This window comes from Elephas maximus, chromosome 23, assembly GCF_024166365.1.
Source record: "Elephas maximus indicus isolate mEleMax1 chromosome 23, mEleMax1 primary haplotype, whole genome shotgun sequence".
NCBI lineage: Eukaryota > Metazoa > Chordata > Mammalia > Proboscidea > Elephantidae > Elephas > Elephas maximus.
In genome coordinates this window covers 27,724,634-27,748,160 of record NC_064841.1, presented here as the reverse complement: position 1 = coordinate 27,748,160, position 23,527 = coordinate 27,724,634, and the positions used below count along the sequence as shown (strand labels likewise).

Sequence of the window (23,527 nt, the reverse complement as noted above, 5' to 3'; positions counted from 1 at the left end):
AGGTGCCAATCCCAGGGCCTGCCTGGCTTTTATGAATATTTTAGTCAGTCCAAGGCTAGTTTCCCCAATACGGGCAGCTCATACTTTCTCCACACATGAAATCACTGTCATCAGGGAGGCCACTGACCCACTCTCGGTGGTGAAAGGCAGCTGGGGTACGCCAGTGAGCAGAAGACTTGGGGAGGATTGTGCTACAGCTGTGGGGTACAGAGAGAACACTGTCTTAGGTGTGAACCAGAAAATGAGACAAGGGGAAGTGAAAGAGTCACATTCTCAGATGGAGCCATTTTATTTCCAAATATGATTCAAAACAGATAGATGCTAGATTTTCCATACTGGATTTTCATTTTATAAAATATATTTGCTACTAAAACCCTTCATAAAATCTGCCTCCCCTTTCATAGTGGGAAATAAGCAAAAAGTCCAAAGTTAAAAGGTCATGCATAAAATATTATTATATCCATGAAGATAATTATACGATAGTCTAAAATTCTTCACAAATAAATGCTAAAACACTAAAACTAATTTACATTTCACTATATTTTACAGCACTTAACTTTAAGGTTTTTTCTTCATATATTTGCATTCATATTTCACAATGATTACAATAAAGATTATCAGCTTTTTCATAAAATAGGAAAACAAAACAAAGCCATAACACTAAAAAAAAAAACTGCAGAGAGCATAATTTTTTTTTTTTAATACAAACAAAAACTCAAAGAACAATAAATTCACCCCAAACCAAAATATCTTCTATAACAGAATGAAGTACTGCCCAGTCCTGTGCCATCTTCAAGTTCACTGGTATGCTTGAGTCCATTGTTGTGGTTATAGGCTAATTTATATCCAGTGATTTTCATGTATCATGATTTGCAGTTGTCGTTATCCCAAGCAGACTTTCATTATAGCAAAGTCTGAGGTGGGATGCAGTGTAAGTTACTAGACAAATTATTCACATATTTAAAACTCACAAATTAATCACATACTTAAAATCGCCAGTGACGTTCAAGTATTTCATCAGAAACAGTGGTTAACCCCTTTTTTTTCTTCACTCCCTTTTCATTCAAGAGAACACTTTAGAAATCTGTAATATAATGTCTTTAGGATGTGGCTCACACCTCGGGGGGTGGGGTGTCATTTTAAGGAATTTTGTGCACATATTATTTTTCTGCTTTCTTAGAGGTAGATGACCCCCAAAATAAGGTCCAAACTTTGGTTCCTTCAAATTGTCTCAAAAAGAATAGTATCATGTGAAGGATATAGCTATCATAGAGTAAAAAACATCATAGAGTACTAACTAAAATTCCAGTTTTCTAGAAAGAAAAATCATTGCTGATGCAAGTGTCTGTATATATGGAATAACAGCCTTAAAAAAACCACCATAGAAGAAGAGGCCAATACGATTTGCCACCTGACAAGATGGTTGGAACTTATAGTTGGATGAGACCTTATAGATCAAGTAATCTAACTTGCTGATTTTAGAGGAAAGGAAGAAAAGGTCCAAACATGGTAAGTAAATTACCTAAGTACCTTAGCAAGTTAGCTTGTATGGTTATTTTCATACACACACAGGCACACACACTACTGCATTTACTTCTGTTTTGCATTAGCTCATACAATAATGCTATTAGCTCATACAATAAATGAAAAAAAAAAGGATGCAAGTTTTCATTTGTCATTCCACTGCCAGAAGTGGGGAAATACCCATCCTTTAGTGGAGAGAAAATGTTCAACTTCCTCTCCCCTGATACAGTTACCTGGTTACAGTGCAGCTTTCTGCAGTCCCTAAAAGGAGCATGGAGTGGGAACAGAAGGAAGGGGGCAGGAAGAAGGGCAGAGGCACAGCTACCAAATCCAAATTGGAGCTCCTTGCTATGCCAAAGATATTCCCACTGGCAGTGAAGGCTTTACATGAAGTTAAACTTGGGTATGGGAACTTCTAGATCTGGCTGGAAGGAGAAACGAAGGGTATAGGTACTATGTACCAGTGTATGCCCTTTACCCAAAAGCATATGAGCTAGTGTCGCCCTGGCCATAGAGAACAGAGAGGAGCAGCCTGGGTCTTTCCTAAGCTCATGAACCATAAACATAGATGACTTTATCAAATGTACTCACAGTTACTAATTATTTTAATTTACATATGCAAAACATCAAAATAGGCTTAATGTTTAATAGTACTAATAACTATTTTATCTCTTTCCACAAAATTAAATATGGATATAACTCTAAGGTAGTTTTTTAAACCCTAAGGTAGTTTTTCAAAAATACCATTATTTTAAATATTCATCGCAGTCATTACTTTTGAAAAATTCTAAGTCTAGCCGCATATATTAACATTAAATAACTTTAAAAAATAAACAATACATTATATATTCCAAAATAGCCCCATTTTTAAAGCCATATAAGTGAAAAAGGATGAGTTTTCAAGAATAAACTAGACCTTCTAAAGGTATTTTTCATAATTTTAAACTATATTAAATTCATTTCCTTTTCTAACTATGCCAAATATATACACACTGCTCTTGGTAATTTATGTCAGAAGTATTCATTATGACACAACAAAGTATTTCATTTGCCTGTTTTTACTTGTTCTAAAATTAAAAAAAATTATCCTTGATCTAAATAAACTTGTTCCCAAAAGATCTCCCAAGGAGACAGCTCACGAAAAGCAACAAAAACTTAATTATGTGCAGGTATTCAGTGCATGCAACCTCATATTTTCTAGTAAGAGTGGTGGAAAGTAGCTTTCAAGTATTACAATCCAACTTATGGATAGCTATCTCATAAAATGAAGTCCTCTAAGACACTTCTCCTTGCCTTTGCCAAAACTCCTATAGGAAATGAAACCGTCCATCCGTAAACAACGAAGGGCACTCTGACCCAGCACTGACCTTAAAGTGCACACATTTAACACTGCTCTGAACCCAAAGTAAATTCTAGCAAGTTGAAAAGAGACCACATTTTCTTAACTCATTAAAGATCATGATATCGTTTACAGCTGGAGGAATTTCTTCTGCACTTGAGCTTAGCCAACAGGCTGAGAAGCAATGGAAGAATTTCTTCTAAAAAAAAGTATCTAACAAAGCCAGGACCCAAAGCTATTTCCAGCTCCTGGCCCTGCTTTCTCCAGCTGTGTGTATTAGGAGTTGTTTGGCTAAAACCACCATAACAGACAGACTGATCCACTTTGGGAACCAGGTGCAGATGTTTTGCACTTAAGTTAATTAAGTTCATTAAACAAAACAAAACACAACCATCAAAAAGTCTGCAGGGACTAGAGATTCCGTAAGTCACAAGCAATGGAGAAATCGGTCAACTAAAAAGTGCATGTCTTTCGAAGCAGTTGCAAGAGGTCAAGAGAGGCTCAAGCCTTCTAGAAGTTGTACTCCTTTACAGGTTTTGATCCAGCCACTTGATATAACTATTTCTAGTCCGGATTCCCACTGAGAAGTTGGTGGGCCAGCTGGTAAAAATCATGCACCCGTGGAAGCAATCCTCAAAGTGGTCAAGGGTCACCTCCACACCTGCATTCTCCAAACGCTTTGCATACATGATCCCATCGTCTCTTAGGACGTCATACTCACAAGTGAGAATATAGGTCTTTGGGAGGTGCTGGAGGACTTCCTGGTCTGCAATAAGTGGGGAAGAACGGGCATCGAGCAACTGAGGGATCTCCTGGACAATCCTGGCATTGCCCGTGGTGTGCATGACTGGCTTGTAGTTCTTTGTGATGGATGCAGGCAAGAGGGATGTCCAGTTTAGACGGGCCCTGAGGGCGGCAGCCTCTTGCACATCAAGGGAGGTGTGATTGTTAACTATCATTGCCTGGACAAAGTCATAGTCGCCTTTGAAGTAATCCACCCAATACTTCACCATGACGTAGCGGGGCAGGATTGGGGTGTTCGCATTCTGCTGATAAGAGGGTGTGTTAAAATCTAGAGCTTGAAGAACCGGATAAATTAAAGCTTGCAGTTTGAGCTTGTTTCTTAGACTGGCGTCTTGACTAAACTGGAGAAAAGGAAGGAAACAAATTATTCTACTAGACATAGCTCCTTTTACAGAAACCACAGTAGCTCAATGTGTTACTTTCAATCAGTCAAGGGCATACATACATCTTAAATTTTCACTAAGCATGGTATTTAGTAATATATAGTTTAAAAAAAAAATCCCCCCCACCCCCATCACCACTACCACCAGATCAAGCTGCTGGGTATTAATGAAGAAAGGTATGATGTTTGCAACTTACAGTTTTGAGTGAGCCCTTCCTTCTAGGGCACATGATCGCTTAGGTCTTTCAACCTCCATTAACACATTACTTGTGTCTATCTTACGGCACTTAAGACATGTGGCTGCATATCATGGACGGATATGGCAAAACTTACTCAATTTTATAGGCAATGGACTCCTTGGGAGAAAAATCTAGCCTGGCTCTTCCAGAGAAGAGGGGTAAGAAAAGCTAAATGAACAGATGATGGGACTTCAAAGGTGTTTTGGTGGACCTCAGGACACCCCCTCAGATAAGCTTTTAATCTTCATGCTTGGTAAGAGTGAGAATTTAAATAGTGCTGGCAATGCACCTCCATTCTACTGCCTTAGCACGTGACCCAGGGTCAAGCTGAAATGGGAATGTGAATCCCCTGCCTCAGCAGATCTCATTCCCCCATGCCTCCCTTCAGTGTGAATATATCATCTCATTTTATAATTCTAGTGCCTAAAACTATGTATTTTTCATGTAACATCTAAAAACTAACTAGGCCACTGTGCTGCATAGGCAACTAACTGATCTTCAAGGTAACTTTAGCCATACAGTGTTTCATACCCAGGCCTTAGAACCCCATCCCCAAGATGTAACTACTCTGCAATAGCAAGAGGAAAAGATTATTAATTTGTGCCAAGATCTGTGTATGCATCATCTCACTAAGCCCTCTCCAGAGCCCTGCCATCAGATGATGTTATCCTCATTTTCCTGAGGCTCAGAGAGGTGAAAGGACTTTCCCATAGCCCTGTAGCTCTGAAAGGGTGGGGCCTGGATTCAATTGCAGTTCTGTCTGGCTTTAATGCCATGCTGCTTTTCTTCTTACGCAGATTTTCTTCTTCCCACATTTGGACACATGGATAGCAAACTTGCCAATGTGAAGAGGAGAACTGAGTTCTTTAATTACAGCAAAGGAGACAGGAACCAATACATATTACAAATAAAAAGGAAATGCTATTCATAGATACCAAAAGAAATTTGGAGGTGAGGAAACAGAATGCTATTCTTAAGTTATTTAATCCATAAAATGAAGAAAATGTGCTTATCTTGAGTTTACAGAGCTGCCAAACAATATGGGTACATTAGGGCTGTACATAGTTTTCAAAGAATCAACTAAAGTTCAGATTAACTTGCAATATAGCATTTAAAATGGATAAACCATTTAATCTTTTTATAGATATATAAAAAAATAACTGAGAAACACCTTTTTAACTTGGTTGAAAGTTCTAAGGAAACAATTTTAGTAATTGGAATTTAAGCAAAAAGATCTGTTTTCCAAGTGAAAAGGAACAGTAGATACGTAAGTTCCATGCATATCTCTAAGAAGCAAGTAAGTCCTCAAAAATGTTAGTGTTCTGCTCATCTAAAGACTTCACCAAAAGAGTAAAAAGACCACCTACACATTGGGAAAGAATTTTCAGCTATGACATCTCCGACCAGCGCCTGATCTCTAAAATCTATATGATTCTGTTAAAACTCAACCACAAAAAGACAAACAACCCAATCAAAAAGTGGGCAAAGGATATGAACACGCACTTCACTAAAGAAGATGTTCAGGCAGCTAACAGATACATGAGAAAATGGTCTCGATCATTAGCCATTAGAGAAATACAAATGAAAACTACAATGAGATTCCATCTCACTCCAACAAGGCTGGCATTAATCCAAAAAACACAAAATAATAAATGTTGGAGAGGCTGCGGAGAGATTGGAACTCTTATACACTGCTGGTGGGAATGTAAAATGATACAACCACTTTGGAAATCTATCTGACGTTTTCTTAAAAAGTTAGAAATAGAACTACCATACAACCCAGAAATCCCACTCTTCGGAATATACCCTAGAGAAATAAGAGCCTTTACACGAACAGATATATGCACACCCATGTTTACTGCAGCTCTGTTTACAATAGCAAAAAGCTGGAAGCAACCAAGGTGTCCATCAATGGATGAATGGTTAAATAAATTATGGTATATTCACACAATGGAATACTACGCATCAATAAAGAACAGTGACGAATCTGTGAAACATTTCATAACACGGAGGAACCTGGAAGGCATTATGCTGAGTGAAATTAGTCAGAGGCAAAAGGACAAATATTGTATAAGACCACTATTATAAGATCTTGAGAAATAGTAAAAACTGAGAAGAACACATAACTTTTGTGGTTATGAGGGGGGGAGGGAGGAAGGGTGGGAGAGGGTTATTTACTGATTAGTTAGTAGATAAGATCTACTTTAGGTGAAGGGAAGGACAATACTCAATACAGGAAGGTCAGCTCAACTGGACTGGACCAAAGGCAAAGAAGTTTCCGGGATAAACTGAATGCTTCAAAGGTCAGCGGAGCAAGGGCGGGGGTTTGGGGACTATGGCTTAAGGGGACTTCTAAGTCAATTGGCAAAATAATTCTATTATGAAAACATTCTGCATCCCACTTTGAAATGTGGCGTCTGGGGTCTTAAATGCTAACAAGCGGCCATCTAAGATGCATCAATTAGTCTCAACCCACCTGGGTCAAAGGAGAATGAAGAACACCAAGGTCACACGATAACTATGAGCCCAAAAGACAAAGGGCCACATGAACCAGAGACTTACATCATCCTGAGACCAGAAGAACTAGATGGTGCCTGGCCACAACCGATGACTGCCCTGACAGGGAGCACAACAGAGAACCCCTGAGGAAGCAGGAGATCAGGGGGATGCAGACCCCAAATTCTCATAAAAAGACCAGACTTAATGGTCTGACTGAGACTAGAGGAATCCTGGCAGTCATGGTCCCCAAACCTTCTGTTGGCCTAGGACAGGAACCATTCCCGAAGACAACTCATCAGACATGGAAGGGACTGGACAATGGGTTGGAGAGAGATGCTGATGAAGAGTGAGCTACTTGTATCAGGTGGACACTTGAGACTGTGTTGGCATCTCCTGTCTGGAGGGGAGATGGGAGGGTAGAGAGGGTTAGAAACTGGCAAAATTGTCATGAGAGGAGAGCCTGGAAGGAGGGAGCGCGCTGACTCATTAGGGGGAGAGTAAGTGGGAGTATGGAGTAAGGTGTATATAAGCTTATATGTGACAGACTGACTTGATTTGTAAACTTTCACTTAAAGCACAGTAAAAATTATTAAAAAAAAAAGTAAAAGAAATTTCATAAAAGGATATTTTTAGCTTTCTAACAATTAGAGCAATATAGTGATGAATTTTTTTTCCCTGTGAGTTGTTGAACTCTCTGTACTGAAAATATTTAACCAGAGTTAATTAACACTTTTCAGGAAGCTTATAAGTGGAATTGGGAGACTTACTGATCAAAATCCATCTGAATTTCCTCATAATAATAAGATAATATTTATAAATTTCCTTTATAAATTCTCAACAGCAAAGTTATACAAAGTAGAGAAAAAACAGAAAATAGGAAAAAGGGAAAAAGTGTTTCATGTATTCCTACCACTCAAAGATAACCACTTCTAGGCATAATGTATTCATATATTTTTCTGTTACATAATTGTAATCATAATTCTATAAACCAGTATTTATATTTTTGCTTCCTGGATTATTAAATAATATTATAAGATAGTTATTTTCCATGCTATTACTATTTGAACATACAATTTTTGATAGTATGTTTTCATGTAGATGTTCTAAAATTTGCCAGATTTTTCCTTCCTGAAAATTTGAGTTGTTTCTAATTATATACTGTTATAAATAATAGCGTTAAGCAACTTTGTTTATAAATGTTGTGAGTGTAAATGTATGTGTGTGTTGTTTCCCATATTATTATTGTCGCTTTCTGATAGATTCCCTAAGTAATTATGGGGTTAATGGAGTTTAAGATTTGTAAGAGTTGAAACGCACTGTCAAATTGCTTTGTAGATTTTCCTAATTTTTACTACCACCAATTTCTCAGTTAAACTTTCTCCACTCTCATTTTTTATATTACACAATTTTATCACATGTAGTTGAGCTTTTTCCCATATGTTTTTTACCTAGCCAGTTTTTAACTTATTTATTCGTTATTTTTGATCGCTTATTTAAGGTCTTAGGATTTCAGAAGTATGTATGATCACAAGCTTTAGTATAAAGACCAGGTTCTTGAGATACAGTCTATGTACTTTTAGTGACTCCGCATTCCCCGGAACATTGCCGGCCAGTTTTTTATACAGGCGTATGTGCTTTGTGTTTGTTTGTTTGAGTTGAGGGCCCATAGCTTTCAACCAACTCTCAAAAAAGCTCATGAAAATGAGGGTAAAGAACCATGAATGAGAAAATAGTACCTGTTTGTATAACTGTCTGTAAATGTATTCTGTAAATAATATTCTTAATGTTTGTTTTTAAATTTCAGTTATGCCTATTTTGTTAGATTTTTAAAACATAGCTGCATCTTTCAGTTCTTTTGTGAATTCTTCATTGCTTCTAAGTAAAAATGCTCTTGTTTTTCCAGAGAGTTAATAAATTCTCACTTATATATCTTCCAATTAAAAAATTCACCTCTCCATGTAAGTTATTTGAAGACATATGGAAATTACATTGACAAGTTTTGTTACTACTATTCCAATTAATGCTTGTGGAATAATTTATTAAATGGTTCACCTTCTAAAAGTACTTCACGTATACATAGGATGTACTGGGAGGATCTGGCTTATTTCATATTCAATTAATATATCAGTTAACTTAAAAAAAAATGTTAGTGTTCTTCTAACAAAGACTCAGAGATGACACCTCCTTCAACGACCCATCTTTTAGCTCTCCAAGTACAATCATATGAATAACTTGGCCACCTAGTGACCAGCCCACCCCTCTAAGCCTTTACCACTCGGTGATGGAGAATGCTTTATTAGACGTTATCATACACCCCTCCCACCACCACCACCACACCTGAAGGCAGTGGTGTTACCTGTTGCCCCAGGGCAGCGGCCAAATTACCACCAGCACTGTCACCAGAAATGCCAACTCTGCTTGGGTCAACCGAATACTTCTCTAGGACTTCTGGTTGCAGGAAATACTTCGCGGCACGTACAACATCGTGAATTTGTTCGGGAAAATAAACCTTTGGAACTAGCCTGTATCTGTGAAGACAAAAGTTGTATTCACTTAAGACCTTCACCACATCTTTATAGGCCATTTAAAGTTTAAATTTTAAGGGGAAACTGACTCTTTTAAAGCCAGAAATATACAGGTAAAGAATTAAACATAAAAATAAACCATATATTTTCTGGCAACTCAAATACTTGGTTTAAAGTATAGTAATTTTGTATTTGCAAGTCTTTTTCTTTTAACCATCAGCCATGAAACGAAACAAAACAAAACAAGCAAAAACAAAAAACACAGACTACCACCACTGATGAAAAAACAAAACTTCAAAGTTAAGTGCAGATGTTGATTAAGATGTGGCTAGAACTACAATAGGTCTTAGAATTTTATTTCTGGAAGTCACTGCTCCATTCACAACACCTCTGGGTTAAAAGGTGACTTGGCCACATCAACCACTTCATTAGCTAATGTTTAGTGTGTCCACATGGTATTCACAATTTATTTGATAACATAGTCAAACTAAAACAGACGTTCCGAGGCTGCAGAATATTCCATTGCCTCAAGCAGCTTTCTTGGCACACCCCGTAATTTTACGTTAAAGTTTTGGTTCCCTTTTCCTTAACTACTGCCCAAAACTAGAGGGAATTGGCAGAAGTTGGTTTAGGCACCATGTTGACATTCAGGAAACCTTTTAGCTCATTAAACACCTCATACACAGTAACTCTCCCATCTATGGGTGGAGTTTAACTGCCATTTGCTGAACATATGATACATGAAGTTATATGTAAACCCTACTGCACCTGCATAGTATGATTAAGAATGTTGCTGCTGTAACTTGTATGAACTTCTTACTTGTAAACCCTTTAAAAGTAACCTTCCCCCTCGCTGAGCAGTCTTGGTGGCACCAGCCCCAACTGTTTCCTTTCCTTGGGCAACAAATAAAGGCACCTTTCCACTCTCCCAATTCGGTTTCTCATTTATTGGCTGAGACGAGTTGTGCCGAGCAGAACCTGGAGTTTCCACCTGGCAACAAAACTATACTCCACTGAAGAAGTCTGTGCCAGCCTAACATTAAACCCAAGCACTGCACTCATTCACTGGAAGATGGAACTAAAAGGTCAGTTTTTAACCATTAAAAAAAAAAAGGCCAAGTGTGCAGGCCCTCAAGGCTCTAACACTTCTGGGGCTCCTCCTACTGCCCCAGTTTGCAGGATCAGTATCCCTTTGGGGGTATATCTAGTAGGAGTCATATTCCCTTCAGAGCCCCAAAGAAGCCTGGTTTTGTCAAATACTCTGTCCATAATGTTGCCCTCCATCTCCATATTGACAATCTCGTATTGGTGTGCCCTCTTGTTCTCCACCTTCCTCCCTCGCTTATTAATTCTCCCTCATTCTTTAACCTGGGTCAACTGAATACTTCTGTGAGACTTCCAGTTGTAGGAAATACTTTGTGGCACATACAGTATTGTGAATTTGTTCAGGAAAATAAAACTTTGGCACTAGCCTGTATCTGTGAACTATCCAGGCCTTTCTTGACCGTAACTCCATTTACCTTCGGGGACTGAACTGGCTACCATTCTTTGATACTTCTCTGTGGTAGAGTATATCACTGCACTTATTGCCTCACATTAAAATTATATATTCTTGTATTTCATCTAAAGACTGCGTTCTCTGATAGCAGGGACAGTGTCTTATTCATTACTGTGTTCCAGTATCTACCAATGTATTGGGCACATAATCCCAATAAATAATCCATTCCATAAATCCTTAATGGAATATTGACATGCCTTCATTTTGTAAATGAAGAAACATAGGCACAGAAAAGTTACCTGATTTGTAACATAACTCAAATACACACCCTACAAAGTAGGGTGGAAACTCATTACTTAATAAAAATCTAACAGTAGTTTTAAGATTCTGGTCTTTTTCTTTCCATTTATATTTAGCATATTTATTCCTGGAAGCCATTTTTTCCTAAGCCAGTCTACATAAGGCCATTTATTTCCCACATCTAAAATCCAGCTAGCTAACTGAACATCTAAAATGAAGTGCAGATACAAGCAAAACGAACAAATATTTGTGACTTTGGTAAGTAGTAAATATGGCTGTGGCTGGTCACTCAAGAATTATTACATTTTGAAAATCTAAGTGCAGTGAGAAATTCCTTAAGTGGTTACCCTATGGCAGATAAAACAAACTTTCTAATTTATTATTTTCCCATCTGTGGTGATGAATTAATCATTCAAAATGTTTTTTTTTTTTTCCTTCAGTCGATTTTCACTGTCTAAAAGCTGCTTCAAAGGAGTAGGAGTACACGACTTTGTCCACTAGGTGGGGCCATCGCCCAGGATTCCATTTACCTTTTTTTTTTTTTTTTCTTGGCCCGGGTCTCAGTTTTAACTTTTATTATTACCAAGGGTAAACGCCTAGTTCTCTCAATAAATTAAAAACAAATGCACTTCATGACTCAAGTTGTGAAAACAAAAGCTATTTTTTATTATCTCAGCAATAGCCTCACATATCATGATACCCCGGTTGCCCAGTGGGCCAGGACGTATTCCCACTTGCACACGTACATGAATTAAAGTGAGTTTTCAGATGGCGTTTCTGAAAAGTTCTCCGTGACTCTGAATCAAAGGAAATTGGTAATCTAGAAGAACAGATTCCTGCTTCAAATCTTCAGTTAATAACTAGCTCATATTACAGCGTCAACATGCTTAAAAACAAGCAGGTTATGAGGCCAGAATCTTCCTGAAACCCTTGAAAATGAGTATCTTGCCCCTCCCCTTATCTTTGTTCAAGATGGAAACATTCTGCAGCTTTCCTCAATAAGGAGGGACACTAGTTTTGTTGACTGGAGAATATAGTAAGACCAGATACTTCTTAGATCACCTGGCATAAGATGAGTGTTGAAAGTAGCTTGAAATTCACCTGATATTTATATTGTTGGGCAAAGGAGAGTTTATTGATTGGGAGCTTTCTCTATTTTTATTGTGCTTTAGATGAAGTAAAATAGTTTCTCACTAAACAATCAACACACATATTGTTTTGTGACATTGGTTGCCAACTCCACGACATGCCAACACCCTCCCCTTCTCAACCTTGGGTCCCCTATTACCAGCTCTCCTGTCCCTTCCTGCATTTTCATCCTTGCCCCTGGGCTGCTGTGCCCATTAAGACTTGTTTTGTTTTATGGGCCTGTCTAATCTTTGGCTGAAAGGTGAACCTCAGGAGCAACTTTAGTACTGAGTTAAAGGGCATCCAGGAGCCATACTCTCGGGGTTCTCTAGTCTCTGTCAGAGCAGTAAGTCTTTCTTGAGAGTTAGAATTTTGTTCTACATTTTTCCCCAGCTCTCTCCAGGACTCTCTATTGTGATCTCTGTCAGAGCAGTCGGTAGTGGTAGCTAGCTACCATCTAGTTGTGCTGGACTCAAGTCTGGTGGAGGCTGTGATAGTTGTGGTCCATTAGTCATTTGGACTAATCTTTCCTGTGTCTTTGGTTTTTTTCATTCTCCCTTGCTCCAAATGGGGTGGGACCAATGGAGTACCTTAGATGGCTGCTCAAAACCTTTTAAGACCCCAGACGCTACTTACCAAAGTAGGATGTAGAACATTTTCTTTATAAATTATGTTATGCCAATTGAGCTAGATATCCCCCAAGGCTAGGATCCCTAGCCTTCAGCCCAGTAATTCAGTCCCTCAGGGAGTCTGGGTGTGTGAAAACCTGGTGGCGTAGTGGTTAAGTGCTACAGCTGCTAACCAAGAGGTTGGCAGTTCGAATCCACCAGGCGCTCCTTGGAAACTCTACGGGGCAGTTCTACTCTGTCCTATAGTCTCGCTATGAGTTGGAATCGACTCAACGGCAGCGGGTTTGGTTTGGTTTTGGTATGAAGCTTCCATGACCTTATCTTGGTCAAGTTGTGCTAACTTCTCTAGTACTGTGTACTGTCTTACCCTTCACTAAAGTTACCACTTATCTATCGTCTAGATAGTGTTTTTTCCTTCCCACGTCTCCCCTCCCTCATAACCATCAAAGATTGCTTCTTTCTGTGTGGAAACTTTTTCATTAGTTTTTATAATAGTGTTTTCATATAGTATTTGGCCTTTTGTGACTGACTTATGTCCTCCAGGTTGATCCATGTTGTGAAATGTTTCACATATTCATCATCGCTCTTTACCATTGCATAGTATTCCGTTGTATGTATGTACCATAGTTTATCTATTCATCTGTTGATGGGCACTTAGGTTGTTTCCATATTTTTGCTATTGTGAATAATGCTGCAATGAACATGGGAGTGCATGTCTATTTGTGACCTGGTATTTATAATAAAAGTTTGTAGTATCTTGACAGACACAAAAAACTGAGAGTCAGAAGGAAATTCCTGGGTAGTACAGCCAAAGAAGCCCACTGCCATCAAGTTGATTCCAACTCATAGCAACCCTATAGGACAGAGTAGAACTGCCCCATAGGGTTTCCAAGGAGCAGCTGGTGCATTCCAAGTGCCGACTTTTGGTTAGACAGCCAAAGAAAGCATACATAAATCAGGGCTTTGAATTGGTTCATACCCGTTCAGAGAAATTTGCATTTCTCACATGTTCCCAGCGTATGCCAATGATTCCACCCCTGATATTCTAGGTCGGAATCTACACTTTAATAAGATCCCAGGTGACTCTCATGTAATGGATCACGTTAAATGTAGATTCTGACTCATAAAAACCACCTGGGATCTTGGTATAGATTCTGGTTCAGAATATCTGGGGTGGAATCCTTGGCATCAGCTGGGAACTTGTGAGAAATGCAAATTTCTAAGCAGGGGTCGATACAGAGTAAACTGGTTCAAAGCCCTGAAATAAATATATTTGCTATCTGTTGTTTGTGTTCAAAGCTATGTTCCTGTAAAGTACTGAGTTTTTTTTTTTTTAATTTACAAATTGTTGGCCTTGGGGTAAAGTACCTACTGAATTCATGGCACGTATAGCTTGAATTTGCCCAATTCACAGCAGGCAGAGAAGACTCTGCAAAGCCAACTAGACTGCCTGTCTTTATTACTGTGCATACCTTCTACTAAAAACCAAAAATCAAACCAATGGCCATGGAGTCAATTCCAACTCATAGCCACCCTACAGGATAGAGTAGAGCTGACCCATATGATTCCCAAGGCTGTAAATCTTTACAGAAGCAAACTGTACATATTTCTCCCGTAGAACAACTGGTGAGTTCAAACCACTGACCTTTCAGTTAGCAGTGGAGCGCTTTAACCACTGTATACCACCAGGGCTCCTTGCCTTCTACTCTCACTGCTGTCAAGTTGATTCCAACCCATAGTGACCCCATGGGATTTCCAAGGCTGTGAACTTCTACAGAAGCAGACTGCTACATCTTTCTTCCGAGGAGCCATTGGTGGTTTCAGTCTGCCCACCTTTTGGTTAGCAGTTGCTCACTTTAACCACCGTGACACCAAGGACCAAAATTTGGTGTAAACTTAAGCACGAGGTTTAATCAATGGAACAAATGTGCATGCTGTATAAAAATGATTGTATTACAGCTGGTGAGGCAACTAGCCAAGTGTTCCACAGGCGTGTTTCACTCAAATCTTAGAGTAAACCTGTGGGTTTAAGCATGAGAACACAAGGTCTAAAGAGGATGCATAATTTGTCTATAATAGCTGGTAAGTAGCAGAGCTGGGATCTGAATTCACAAACTTCAAAACACAGCCTTAAAGAAAAAAATATATATGTATGTATTCCACCACTTGTCTGTCAGTTTGTCATACTGTGGTGGCTTGCATGCTGCTGTGATGCTGGAAGCTACGCCACCAGTATTTCAAATACCAGCAGGGTCACTCATGGTAGACAGGTTTCAGCGGAACTTCAAGACTAAGACAGACTAGGACAAAGGACCTGGTGGTCTACTTCTGAAAAAACTGGCCACTGAAAACCTTATGAATAGCAGTGGAACACTGCCTGATATAGTGCTGGAAGATGAGCCTCTCACGTTGGAAGGCACTCAAAATATGACTGGGGAAGCGCTGCCTCCTCAAAGTAGAATCAACTTTAAGGATGTGAATGGAGTAAAGCTTTCAGGACCTTCATCTGCTGATGTAACATGAGTCAAAATGAGAAGAAACAGCTGCAACCATCCATTAGTAATTGGAATGTGGAATGTACAAAGTATGAATTTATGGAAATTGGAAGTTGTCGAAAATGAAATAGAACACTTGAAAATAAATATCCTAGACACTAGTGAACTGAAATGGACAGGTATTAGCCATTTTGAATCGGATAATCATATAGTCTACTATGTCAGAAATTACAAATTGAAGAGGATTGGCATTGCATTCATTGTCGAAAAGAACATTTCAAGATCTTTCCTCAAGTACAACACTGTCAGTGATAGGATAACATCCATATGCCCATACGCCTACAAGGAAGACCAGTTAATACAACTATCATTCAAATTTATGCACCAACCACTAAAGCCAAAGATGAAGAAAGGGAAGATTTTTACCAACTTCTGCAGTCTGAAATTGACCAAACATGCAATTAAGATGCATTGATAATTACTGGTGATAGGAATGTGAAGGTTGGAAACAAAGGAGAAGGATCAGTAGTTGAAAAATATGGCCTTGGTGATGGAATGACTCCAGAGATCACATGATAGAATTTTGAAAGACCAACAACTCATTCACTGCAAATACCTTTCTTCAGCAACATAAATGGCAACTATACACGTGGACCTTGCTAGAAAGAATACACAGGAATCAAACAGACTACATCTGTGGAAAGAGACGATGGAGAAAGAAGTTCAATATCATCAGTCAGAACAAGGCCACAGGGGCCAACTGTGGAAGAGACCATCAATTGCTTATATGCAAACTTAAGTTGCATATACAAGTCCATAAGAACTAAAATATGATCTTGAGTATATTCCACCTGAATTTAGAGACCATCTCAAGAATAGACTTGACACACTGAACACTAATGACTGAAGACCAGATGAGTTCTGGGATGACATCAAGAATATCATACATGAAGAAAGCAAAAGGTCATTAAACAGATAGGAAAAAAGGAAAAGACCAAAATAGATGTCAGAAGAGACTCTGAAGCTTGCCCTTGGATGTAGAGCAGCTAAAGTGAATGGAAGAAATTATGAAGTAAAAGAGGTGAATAGAAAACTTTAAAGGCAGCTTGAGAAGATAAAGTAAAGTATTATAATGAAATGTGCAAAGACCTGGAGTTAGAAAACCAAAAGGGAAGAACACACCTCTCAAGCTGAAAGAACTGAAGAAAAATTTCAAGCCTTGAGTTGCAATGTTGAAGGATCCTACGGACAAAATATAGAACGATGCAGGAAGCATCAAAAGAAGATGGAAGGATACAGAGTCACTGTACCAAAAAGAATTGGTCAATGTTCAACCATTTCAGAAGGCAGCATATGATCAAGAACCGATGGTATGGAAGGAAGAAGTCCAAGCTGCACTGAAGGCACTGGCAAAAAACAAGGGTTCAGGAACTGACAGAATACCAATTGAGATGTTTCAACAAACGGATGCAGTGTTGGAGGTGCTCACTTGCCTATGCCAAGAAATTTGGAAGACAGCTACCTGGCCAACTGACTAGAAGACATCCATATTTGTGCCCATTCCAAAGAAAGGTGATCCAACAGAATGTAGAAATTATCAAACAATATCATTCATATCACATGCAAAGTAAAATTTTGCTGAAGATCATTCAAAAGCAGTTGCAGCACTACATCAACAGGGAACTACCAGAAATTCAAGCTGGACTCAGAAGAGGAGGTGAAGCAAAGGATATCATTGCTGATGTCAGATGGATCTTGACCAAAAGCAGAGAATACCAGAAAGAAGTTTACTGTGTTTTTATTGACTACACAAAGGCATTCAACTGTGTGGATCATAAGAAATTATGGATAACTTTGCAAAGAATGGAAATTCCAGAACACTTAATTGTGCTCATGCAGAACGTGTACGTAGACAAGGAGGCAGTTATTGGAACAGAACAAAGGGATACAGCATGGTTTAAGATCAGGAAAGGTATGTCAGCGTTGTATCCTTTCACCAAACTTACTCAATCTGTTTGCTGAGCAAATAATCAGAGAAGTTGGACTATATGAAGAAAAACGTGGCATCAGGATTGAAGAAGACTCTGCTACATGCAGATGACACAACTTGCTGAAACCAAAGAGGACTTGAAACACTCATGAAAAATCAAAGACTACAGCCTTCAGTACGGATTATTCCTCAACATAAAGAACACAAAAATCCTCACAACTGGACCAATAAGCAACATCATGATAAACGGAGAAAAAATTGAAGTTGTGAAGGATTTCATTTTACTTGGAACCACAATCAATGGCCATGGAAGAAGCAGACAAGAAATTAAACGACATATTACATTGGGCAACTCTGCTGCAAAAGACCTCTTCAAAGTGTTAAAAAGCAAAGATGTTATTCTGAGGACTAAAGTGCACCTCACCCAAGCCGTGGTATTTTCAATCCCCTCATCTGTATTGAAAACTGGACAGTGAATAAGGAAGATGGAAGAAGAATTGACAGCTTTGAATTATGGTGTTGGCGAAGAATATTTAATATACCATGGACTGCCAGAAAAATGAACAAATCTGTCTTGAAAGAAATACAGCCAGAATGCTTCTTTGAAGCAAGGATGGGGAGATTTCACCTAACATACTTTGAATATGTTATCAGGACTCCCTGGAGAAGGACATCATGCTTGACAAAGTAGAGGGTCAGTGAAAGGTAGAAGACCCTCAACAAGATGGATCAACACAGTGGGTGCAATGATGGACTCAGTCACAGCAATGATGGTGCAGCACCAGGCAGTGTTTTGTTCTGTTTTACATAGGGTTGCTGTGAGTTAGAACCGACTCGATGGCACTTAACAACAACGACATATATATAATACTAAATCAATAAATAATATATACATATTTTTTCTTATTACCTCACCAGAGCAACAAATTGTCAAACCTGCAGATATTGTATATCCCAGAGTGTCTTTCATGATATCAATGGTTTTGCGATATTCTCAAAATAAACCACACAGCACATTGCCTGGCACGTGGTACGTGGTTTTTTGTTTATTTGTTTTTAATAATTTGTTATTATTTTTGTTGTTGTGGAGAATATACACAGTAGGACCTATACCAATTCAACAATTTCTACATGTATAATTCAGTGACATTGATTACATTCTTCGATTTGTACAATCATTCTCTCTTTCTTTTTCTGAGTTGTTACTCAACCATAACACAAACTCTCTGCCCCCTAAGTTTCCTATTGACTCTTTGGAGTTGCTATTGTCAGTTTGATCCCATATAGATAGATCCTGAATGATGCAGTATTCTGAGAGTGTGGTGATGCACATTCTCCCTCAAAATAACCTAACCTAGAAACCATGTCTACAACCTTCAGCTGTGGACAAGGACACTGAGTTCTCCTCAGATAATGCCAATTAGGTGAAAGGTGCATGTGATATTTTGGAATGAAATTATACTCCCATTAGATGCAGCAGGAGACAGATAAAGTTTCGCTTTTTTTTCTTTTTTTTTAAACCACCCTCCAATAAGAGCTCAATAAATTCATCCTGGGAACATACATAGGTTAGTATTCCCCTGAGAGGAGTCTCTGGGTGGGGAAAATGGTTAAGCACTTGACTACTAACTGAAAGGTTGGTGGTTTAAACCCACCCAGATATGCCTCAGAAGACAGGCCTGATGATCTACTTCCAAAAAGTCACAGCCGTGAAAACCAGAGTAGTTTTCTTCTGCAACCCATGGGGTCATCATGAGTTGGAGTTGACTTGATGGCAACTGGTTTGATTTTTTTTTTAGTTTATTCTCCCAAGTCTTGGAGAACCCCTCCCCATCTTCAGTAAGAGGTATCTAAATTACATCAATCATTAAATCCATATTGTGCTCTCTAGTTGAGGGGGACAATTTCAGAGGAAGGATCAATTTATTCCTCTAACAGGTAAAAGCTTTCTTTCTATCACAAGAAAACATAATAAAGTTTCATTAGAGTAGAGGGATTGTGAGCAGATGATTGTTTCTCTTTTAGTTCTTAAAATACGGTTTTGTGTATAAAGGTTGAAGGAGGTCTTTCTTTTACTTTCAAAAAATGGCCTCTTGACAACATGACGAACGTAATTAACCTCCCTGAACTTCGCATGTGAAGACTATTAAAGTGGCAAATGTTTTGTTCCATACATATCTACCACAACTTAAAAAGAAAGGCCCCTTGAGATAGCTCTGTCTACCAGTCACTCAGGCAGGGAGAGACAAGATTAGCAAAGCTTTGGCTGCCTAGGGGGTCCCTGAGTGACGCAAATGATTTGCTCTGGAGTACTAACCGAAAGGTCAGCAGTTCAAACCCACCAGCCGCTCCTCGGGAGAAAGATGTGGCCAGTCTGTTTCTCTAAAGATTACAGCCTTGTCTCAATTTGGATATTAAATTTTTATCGAAAATACTTGATCTATGTTTAGATTTCACAAAATTCACAGTTTAAAAAGTGGGTTCTCATACCTAGGTTGTTCCAAGCCGACTTAAAAGTTTTTCATTAACTGAATCAAGGACCTTTAATATTCCCACTCATGTTGACAAAACTGCTTCACCTATTTTAGAACTGATTTGACTTTAAAACAAAAGCATATCAGTTTCAAAACTCGTGTCAACACAGTGTTATTATGTTCAAACGGCATTATATAAGTTGAAAAGCAATTCTAAATTTATTGATATCAACCAGTTTTTGCAGTCAATTTACATAATGATGTTGATTACAATTAAAATCCTCTGCATATTTATGTTAGAAAAATGTACATTGATTTGTATGATTAAAAGTTTCAACATAAGCATAAATTCTTGTACCTCTCTAGCTAGGTCACAAATAAACTTTTTGTTTCCTTGAGGGAAAAAAAAAAAAGATTATAGCCTTGGAAACCCTATGGCACAGCTCTACTCTGTCCTATAGGGCTGCTATGAGTTAGAATAGGCTCAACGGCAATGTTTTTTTGTTGTTGTCATTTCCACTAAACTAAAGGTTGGCAGTTTGAACCAACGCAGCGGCAACTCAGAAGAAAACCCTGACGATCTGCTTCCGTAAAGATTACAGCCAAGAAAACCCTCTGGAGCAGTTCTACTCTGCAACACATGGGGACACCATGGGTCAGTGTCGAATTAACAGTAATGGGTTTTTAGCTGACTGGACAAGAATAATATTCAAATGAAGTGACACGTGTTGGGATGCTTTACCAAAATCCTAGGTCTAGAAGTGTGCTCTGGAAAGGACGTGATGCTCTGGCGCTCTGTTCACAGCTTAAGATGTCACAGGACATAGATCTGTAAACAGAAGCCAGCTCCCCAGACTCTCAGCATTTATCTAAACTACCTCCTCCCATTCAGATGGAAACCTGGAAAACCTCGCCTTTAACCTCAGGGGTAAATAGAGAAACAGAGCATTCCCCAAGGGGGCTACAGAAGCCCAAACAGGCCTGATGCCACGTCCTGCTGGCCTCCTTTCTCTGGGTGGTGTCAGGAGCTAAAAATAGCCCCATAGGGTTCAGGCGTGGGTGGTTCTAGGCTACACAATCCCACAGTGGTTTGCAGTTACAGGTGTTCAACAGCTGCAGCCTAAACTTTTGGCAAAATGCCAATTTCCACCACAAAATTCTAAAAGATCATAAACCACAGGGGAGAAACCAGTTATGTTATTAGAAGATGGAGCTAATAAGACATAGTTAAACATGCCTAAAAGGAGCAATTCATTAGTTAATGATTAAACTCATTAACCAAATCCCTTGCCATTGAGTAAATTCCAACTGAGCAACACTGTGGGACAGAATAGAACTGCTCCATAGGGTTTCTAGGCTGTAATCTTTATGGAAGCAGACTACCATACTTTCTCCTACCAAGCGGCTGGTAGCTTTGAACTGCTGACGTTTCAGTTAGCAGCTGAGAGCTTTAATGAGACAATATAATTCCTATGCCCATATTGACAAATATACTTAGAGGTTGAACCTTTCTGTTCAATGGGATACAGCACTGATCTTCCAGCCTGTCTAACTTTTTAGAGTATCTGAAGCCCTTTTATCTCAATTATCTAATCTGACTCTGAGGTCATCAATCCAACTCAAAGTATATTTACTTAGCACGTGTTCTCAGCTTTGCCCTGGATGCTGGGAAGCCAAAGTAAGACATGACTCCTGTTCCCAGTAGCTAACATTCCAGAAGACTGCTAACCCCATTTTCCATGTTAGATTAAGTGGCATGCCTAAAGTCACACAGTCCGTGAGTGATGGTACTTAACTACTGCACTGTGATGCTTCCCAGTTGATAAACTTCTGGTTGCTACATTGTACAGATTAGGCACAAAGGAAGGTTAAGAATAAAGCCGTCTCTCCCATGTTTCAGATCTTAAAAAAAAAAATTCTTAAAAATATCTTATCCATCTCTGATAGGATGAATGTTTTGCATTTGGAAAAGACATAAATTTTGGGGGTCCAAAGGGTGGACTGTTATAGATTAAATTGCCCAAAATACACAGTGATGGAATTCTAACCCCTATACCTGTGGATGTAATCCAGTTTGAAAAGAGGGTTTTCTTTGTTAGATTAATTAGAGCATACTTCTGAGTTATAAAAACAGAAAATTAAACACCAGGATATATACACACGGGGAGTGGAGGAGGGGGGCAGACCAGGGCAGATGCCACATAAGGATGGTCTCTACAAGTCAAGGAGCCAAGGAATGCCAGGCATTACCTACAAGGCAGGAATCATCACAGCCAAGGCTCTCATCTGGACTTTAAGCCTCCAGAACTGTGAGAATAAATTTCCGTTCTCTAAAGTCACCCACGTTGGTATTTCTGCTACAGCAGCACTAGGAAATTAAGACGCCATTCTTCTATGTTTTATGATAAACCTAGAGTTAAAAGAACACCTAGTTTTTTCCTTGAGGCAGATGTTAACAAGCAGCGAAGAGCAGATAGGAAGAGCTGAGGCCAGGTGTTGGTACTGTAGCCTTGTAGGGTGAGGCCTACGTGTATGAGTGGTACATTGTAGTGATACTAACTGAAGCAAGCCCAACCTTCCCCCTTTTCTTAGGCCTGTAAAGAGCTGAGGTTACACAAGAAACCACTGAAGGGGCCCTGAAGCTGGTTCCCCAGCACGGAGCCACAGGGACTCGTTCTATAACGGGGCAGCAGCTACTTAAACAGCCCTGCTTTCTTCTGGCCAGCTACCCGGGCTAGACGATGCAATCTTTTACTTGAAGGCTCTTGTTTTACAAAACTGCACTGAGAACCCTTGATTGATCTTGGAGGGCTGGCTGGGTCCAGGGAAGCCTGGGGAGCTGTCCAGGGCTGTCTGGGGCTGAATCCATACTGAGAAGGTAGCCCCAGTGCCACTCATGTGAACTGTTCACAGGATCAAAAAAAAAAAAAAACAAAACCCAAACCTGTTACCATTGAGTTGATCCTGATTCACAGTGACCCTATAAGACAGAGTAGAACTGCCCCATATGTTTCCAAGGAACAGCTGGTGGATTTGAACTGCTGACCTTTTTTTTGGTTAGCATTTTAACCACTGCATCACCAGGGCTCCGTTCACAGGGTCAGAGCTGCCTAAGCAATTCAGGAGAGTAGCCCTCACAAGAGATCGCAGAAGAAATAATTCTCTTAGGTTCTAGATCTGGAGTAGGGGCAAGGAGAAGATAAGCCATGAATTGGGGGGGGGGAGGTGGGGGCAGGGAGGGCAGCTGGCAGAGAGAGGAAGAGAGAAGAAAAGAACTGGATGAGCTCGGGGCATGGAAGTTGTTTGTGGTGGCCACAGCCCTGTCACTCAGCATCATTAGCTTTCTTCAGTACTGACTTGATACTCAGTCAAAAAAGCATTGGGGCCCCAATTCCCTACTCCATCACTTACTAGCTGTGACCACGTTGCAAGTTACTTAACTTCTTGGAGCCTCAATTTCCTTATTTATGAGAAATGTATCAAACTATATATCTTGGATGCAGGGGTGGATTATCCAACAGGTATGGTAAGCATAATGCTTACCAGATTGTCTGTAGTGAACAATTTCACATTTTTTCACCTTATCAAAGATTCTCCTTCTAGGTATGGCCAGCATCTGTCTCTCTCCCAACCACAGCACCTTCCTACAGAATCAAAGCTGCTTTCCAAATCTACAGGCCCTGACAGGGACGGATTACCCA

The 23,527-nt window shown here is 39.4% G+C and overlaps 1 protein-coding gene across 4 annotated transcripts in view; it reads right to left on the bottom strand.

The window, feature by feature from the left end:
• Positions 1-252: 252 nt before the first annotated feature.
• Positions 253-23,527, bottom strand: part of NCEH1 (neutral cholesterol ester hydrolase 1) — a 76,548-nt gene continuing 53,273 nt past the window's right edge. For 2 of the 4 annotated variants that reach the window (XM_049867298.1, XM_049867295.1), the window contains exons 4-5: positions 9,144-9,315; positions 253-4,008 (exon numbers count right to left, since the gene is read on the bottom strand). In XM_049867298.1, the coding sequence (XP_049723255.1) occupies positions 3,391-4,008; positions 9,144-9,315 (790 nt within the window). In that variant the 3' untranslated portion in view covers positions 253-3,390. The remainder of the gene's footprint in view (positions 4,009-9,143; positions 9,316-23,527) is intronic. The other 2 variants (XM_049867297.1, XM_049867296.1) reach the window with 1 other exon arrangement.